The sequence below is a fragment of the Phaseolus vulgaris genome, chromosome 4, assembly GCF_000499845.2.
Source record: "Phaseolus vulgaris cultivar G19833 chromosome 4, P. vulgaris v2.0, whole genome shotgun sequence".
NCBI classification, from domain to species: domain Eukaryota; kingdom Viridiplantae; phylum Streptophyta; class Magnoliopsida; order Fabales; family Fabaceae; genus Phaseolus; species Phaseolus vulgaris.
The window spans coordinates 44,293,514-44,299,934 of record NC_023756.2 but is presented as its reverse complement, the minus strand read 5'-3'; the positions used below and the strand labels follow the sequence as shown (position 1 = coordinate 44,299,934).

The window sequence follows — 6,421 nt, the reverse complement described above, 5'->3', positions numbered from 1 at the left end:
ATGAGGCGACGGAGATGGTACAATCACAATAGCATAGACTTCTACATGATGACCATCAATTAAAGTATTAATTGGTGTCTTAGGATCTGCAGGTGATTTAGCCCTCTGAGGAGAGGTAGGACGCAACGGAGATGGTATAACCACAGGAGCAGAGACCTCCACATGATGATTATCAATAAGAGTCGTAATTGAATGTAACTCTGAGCCCTTGGCTTGTATAACAACAGGTGAATTCCTTAGCATCCCCGTTTCTGAGAAAAATATATAGTTTATGTTCATAGAGTAGTAATATACTTCTATGAAATCATAAAACAAACTAGGTTTAGAGAAAAAAAAAGTAGTTATATTAACTAAATTAGACACTATTGTTGAGACTAATTTTTTTTTGATATTTAAATTAATTTATATTATTTATAAATAGTTGTTAAATTGGTATCTAACTAGCTACAAATGTTTTTGTTACCAACTATTTAGATTCTTAAGTTGATAACTAAAACTTTGATAATTAATTAGATATCAATTTAAAAATTATTTATTAATTCAGATACTAATAATTTTTTTAATATCTAAAATATATATATTTTAGTTAATTAATTATTATTTTCTCTAAAATTGATTTTATATTTAATAATATTTTTGTAATATATTAAATTAATTTATATTTAATAACTTTTTTAGTGTAACATTACTAATGTGTTTTCGAGTAACAGATAGATACTACATACAAATGGGTGGTGGGTAAAAAATAATGCGTGTGGAAAATAAAATCGTATAAAATTTTAATGAAGATTTTAAATTATTATTAAGGGATTCAAGTGTTCTTTTAAATAGAGTAATTGTTTTAATTTCTATCTACTACATTTTACTAAAACTTTTAGTTTCCATAATTTTCTGCTAGGAAGAGTTCTTACTATTAAATAAAACTTTGAATCACTTTTAATTTTTATTAAATCATAACTTTGTCGTTCAGATTCTAAGACATAGATACTAAAAACAAGATTTCAAAGACTAAAATGAAATATAAGTACTAAAAACATATTAAGCCTTAAAATTAATTGATGTGATATAAAAAATATCTTACCTAGATTCTCTCACAGTATAATGAAGAACTTAAATAAAAAAAATCTTTAACAATTTACTGAATACAAAATTTAGATTTCATATTATTATATCAAGCCATGCATGACTTTTTTTTATTAAATCACTTTTAAAAGGAAACAACAGAGATAAATACATGTTACATTTTAGCATTACAAAATCTATAAAAATTGTCCACAATAAAGTAGTAACAACTTAAAATGACAAATTCCATGTAGTTAAACCATGCTTGTCTCCAGGAAGGGTTGATGTATAGAGCTGTTGCAGTTGTTAACAATGCTAACGTGTATGATACAACAAAGCTCACATAAAAGACATACATATCTACCAACCAATCATCGTCTTTGTCAGAATCCAAGTCATTTGGAATAACTATAGGAGCTGGATGACAACTCTTTGGTAATGGAGGTCCACAAAGAAATGGGTTACCCTCATAGCTACTCTCATCAAATGTGGAAAATTGATTTGTCCATTCAGGTATTGGGCCTGATAAGTTGTTGTGTGCCACACTTAAAACTTCAAGTGAGGTTAGAATATTGAGTTTAGAAGGAATTTCACCACTCAACTTATTAAAAGAAAGATCTAAACTCTCTGTTTGCACCAACTTCGAGAATGAATCTGGAATTTGTCCAATCAAATCATTATGAGACAAGTTCAATGCTTGGATTTTTGTCAAGTTTCCAAGCTCGTAAGGAATATTCCCCTTCAATTTATTATTAGATAAGTCAACTCCACACATATAAGTAAGGATGCTTCCCGTGTAAGTATCAATTCTTTTCTTCGAAGTGAAACTTAATTTCTCTTTCTTATGCTCTGATTGTGATTGTTGTAGAATATATTCTTCAACAAAACATCCCTTGGATGCTTTTAATAATGGATCAAGGTTGTTATTATCAAAAGGCATTGTCCCCAAGCAATGGGGAATTTCTCCCAAGAGTTTATTGTCTGAAAGATCTAGCATGGTTAATTTTATCAATTGACATAATTGCTTAGGTATATCCCCAGTAATGTGATTACCTTTTAAAAAGAGAAAATTCAACTTTGAATAACTGAGGTCTTTAACCATATCCTGAATGCCACCAGATATTTCGTTGTAACTAAGGTCCAACATCACTAGAGGAGAGTTTTCAGTGAACATTTTTTTGGGCAATCCTGCTAAATGATTATTGCTCAAATGGATAAATTTCACAGAAGAATTTATAAATGATGGTACAAGACCAAACAAATTATTTTGGGAGAGATCTAAATATTTTAGATCTTTAAGTTGTGTTGATTCTAACGGAATGAATCCTTCAAAGTGGTTATTGGACATACGAAGTTCCCATAATGTTGATAAATTATTCAAAAGGCTTGGAATCTTTCCTACCAAATGATTATTGCTTACATCCAATGAGACAATGGATGTGTTAAAAATGTTCCAAGGAAGTCTGCCACTAAAGTTATTATCATTCAATGATAAAAACTCCAAATTAGTGGGTATTGTAAAAATGGGTCCCTCCAACTTATTATTTGAAAGTTCCAATAAATCAAGTTGGTGCCAAGCTTTGAATATGTCCTCTGATATTTTTCCTGACAATTGGTTGTATGAAAGATCCAACAAATACAATTTCATTTGGCCAAACTCACGAGAAATTGAACCTTGGATGTGGTTTCTAGACATGTTTAAATATCTCAAATTTGGGTAAATAAAACTGATATTCTTGCTTGGGATTTCATCAATTATGATATTGCTAGACACATCAATACTTCGTAACTCAAGAAGGGGACGCAATGGTATTTGCATAGTACCATTCAAAGAACAATTTCTAAAAACAACTTCAGTCAACCTTGTGTTGTTTTCTAACAACCAATGAGGAAACCCTCCTTCCAACTTCAAACTACTTAAATCTAGACTAGTTAAATATTTTTGATAAAGAAGAAATTTGGGAAGCTGGAAAGAACTAGTTTCAATGCTTGAAGACAAGCTAAGACTCACTAACTGAAATTTCGGAATCCAAGTTTGCAAACTGTGTTGTGAGTCCAATTTGACTTTGTTGCCTTTACCATAGACAAACTTAAGGCGTGAATGATTGGCAAATGGTGTAAATGAAACAGGTACTTCAAATTGGTTTTTTGTAAAATCAAAATATTCCAGTGATGTAAGGGTTGCAATGTTAGAATCAAACTTTCCCATGAAGTGATTTTGAGAAAGATCCAACTTCCGAAGAGATGTCATGTTAATGAAAGATTTGGGAAGAAATCTTTCAAATCCATTTTGTATTAGATTTAACTCTTCCAACTTCTTCAGCTTAAACCAATCTGAATGAAAATTTGAAGAAAAAAAGAAAACATCTTGCAAGTGTTATAACAAGAAGGATATAAAGATTTTAACAAAATTAAGAAAAAATTAAATAAAACATACATGTTATAAATAACACTGAATAATAATATAATTACCAGTAGCAGCAGGAAGGGCATCATTTATCTGACAATATGAAAGAGACAGTACTTTCAAGGACGTCAAATTCCCAATACTTTTAAAAAATTCACTCTCCATGTTATCATTTTGTTCCAATTTCAAAAGTTCTAGCTTACTTAAATCGTGAAAATCTGCCCAATAAAAAAAAATTATAAGAATCTTAATGTAAGAACTACAAAATTAATTTATTTCATGAAAATCATATGTATTATTTACCTTCAGCTAAAAGTGTTCCTATAAAATGATTGTGAGACATTTGAAGCTCCTTCATGGATGATGATAAAGCTCGTAATGACTCCCTTAGCTTTTTTCCATCTATCATATTTCCATCTAAATTAAGGGCTTCCAATCTACTTACTCTTTTTGAGTCTGAAAGATATGTAACTTTAATTAACTAAAAAATGTAAAATAAACTTTAATTATGCTAAATGGAATAGAGTAAATATGTCTCCAAGAAGGGGACAAATATATTTTATGCAAAATGTGAATATAGGAATTTCAAGGAAATAATGGAATTAACGTGCCAATATCATGAATTTATCTAATATATATTTTCTTCCTCTTTTTTAATTTTAATTTTCTTAAATACCTTGATTGGCCACAAAATAATGAATATTATTATAGCTTAGATCAAGATTCGTCAAATTTATCAAAGTTGATAATCCTGCAAGAGAAAAAATAAAAATTAATCAAAATCAATTAACATTCATTTATTTCGCGTTAAAAAAATAGTTTACTTTTAAATAATCAAAAGTTTTTTTCTTCCAAAAACTATGATGTTAGAACCTCTAAAAGTTGACTTTGTTAATGTAAATTAAACTCTCACAGTTTGACTTCCACCATTTTTTAAGGAAAAAAAAAGGCAAAAATGATAGTAAAAAATCATTTTCAACATGAATACTCTTACTAAGTATTTGATAAAGAAACAAAGATTTGAAAAATAACTACTAAAAACACATTTATAATACCTATTTATTCAATTAATAGATCGTATTTTAACTTTATTTGAACTATATTTGGATTATTTATTTTTTAAATTTTAAATTTTGGACTATATTTTTAAAATTTATCCATAATTTGAATTTACTCATAAATTCTTTTGGATTTTTAATGATTTTTGTTATCGATAAATATGTTTTATAATATATATTAATTAATAGTATATATAAGAGTGCAATGCTTTGTTTTATAATACAAATGGTTGTGTGTTGTAATTTATGGACTTTTGAAATATTAATTATCTTAAAAATCAAATACCAATGATATTTAATTACTTGATTGATTAAATAGATTTTCTTAATTGACATTGTATTAAACTTAATAAATAAGAGTAATGATTTTATATATTGACTGTAAGATCTTTTTGTGGGGATGGTTTAAAAAAAATAAAGATTACAATTCTTTGAACATTTTTTCTCACATTCTTTTTATCTTTCCTCTAAATTTCTAACCCAATTATTCAACTTTTTTTTAATTAAAAGTCACCTTATAGAACATAATAGAGATTACAATAATCTATTTTGTTTTAGAGTAAGATTTTTTTTCTCAGATCCCAAATCTCAAAACTATCGTTTTTAGTGTTGTCTGCATTAGGTACATTTTAGTCTTGTATGTGAGATCTAACACGACTAGGTTAATCTTTGCTACGTCTAACTTAGTTTAGTTGTGAAATCTTTTCTTAGAGACTAAAATAGAGGTAAACAAAATTAATATATTTTCTTAGAGGCTAAAATAGAGGTAAACAAAATTAATTAATTCACGTATTTCATGTTGAGTTGGATTCTTAGTGTAAGTTCAGAACATGAAAACTTTATAAATAGAGATGGTTTATTTGATATATATATATATATATATTACATTTTCTTGTTTTAGAAATCTTTGATTTCAAAATGTGATGGATATATGTTTTGTATATAGAAGTTATGCATACAGTTTTATTATTTAAACTAGTATAGTTAAAAAGATACAGGAGATTTACGTTTATTTAGTGCATTTAAGATATATTTATTAATTATGAGATGAAAAGGAAATAAATAACTAATTATTTATTAAATTTATTTTAAGAGAAATTGTTGCTTATTTTTATTTTTTAAAAATTAAAAAATTTAATAAATAATTGATTATTTATTTTCTTTTCATCTCATAAATTAATAAATATATCTTAAATGTACTAATAAACGTAAATCCCTCTTATATCTTTAGACTATATTAGTTTAAGAAATAAAACTATATGTATAATTTCGATATACAAAACATATATCATCACATTTTAAGAATATAAACTATAAGATAAAATTTGTACAATTATTCAAACTAAGTGAATAATTAATCTTAATTCTAAAATATTATAATAAAGCGGAAAAAATACATAAAAATACTGACCACTTATATTTATTGCTCCTTCTAGTTGATTGAAGCTTAAATCAAGGGATTGGAGACGTGGAAGACCACTCAGACATGAAAGAAAATTGTTGCTTAAGTTGTTGTGACTCAACCATAACTCTTGTAAATTGGTGGGCCATTTAAATCCATCATTCTCTGATAAATAAAGCATCTGAACTCATCACTACTCACTAAGAATATGAACCATGCATTTTCATGTGATTTTTATATAATTACCACTATTCATTATCTTAATATAAATTGGATTCTGTAATTTTTCATGTAAATTAATCTAATAGAACAAATTTCACATCTTGAATCAATTAAAAAATAGTTTAAAAACTTATCTTCCAATAAAAAATTACTACTATTTTAAATTTATTCAAATTTAAAAACAAAGGACCAATAGTAATTATTATTATTTTTTAAAACTTTAAAAGCGTGATTTATTTTTTAATAATAGTAAAATAAATTTGAATAAAG

At 26.7% G+C, this 6,421-nt stretch overlaps 1 protein-coding gene across 4 annotated transcripts in view; it reads right to left on the bottom strand.

Annotated features, from left to right (window-relative positions):
* Positions 1 to 1,138: 1,138 nt before the first annotated feature.
* LOC137837863 (cuscuta receptor 1-like) overlaps positions 1,139 to 6,421 on the bottom strand; it is a 77,963-nt gene continuing 72,680 nt past the window's right edge. For 3 of the 4 annotated variants that reach the window (XM_068647016.1, XM_068647017.1, XM_068647018.1), the window contains 5 exons: positions 5,939 to 6,094; positions 4,146 to 4,220; positions 3,773 to 3,925; positions 3,535 to 3,687; positions 1,139 to 3,396 (listed from right to left, as the gene is read on the bottom strand). In XM_068647016.1, coding sequence (XP_068503117.1) covers positions 1,238 to 3,396; positions 3,535 to 3,687; positions 3,773 to 3,925; positions 4,146 to 4,220; positions 5,939 to 6,094 — 2,696 coding nt within the window. In that variant the 3' untranslated portion in view covers positions 1,139 to 1,237. The remainder of the gene's footprint in view (positions 3,397 to 3,534; positions 3,688 to 3,772; positions 3,926 to 4,145; positions 4,221 to 5,938; positions 6,095 to 6,421) is intronic. The other variant, XM_068647019.1, reaches the window with a different exon arrangement.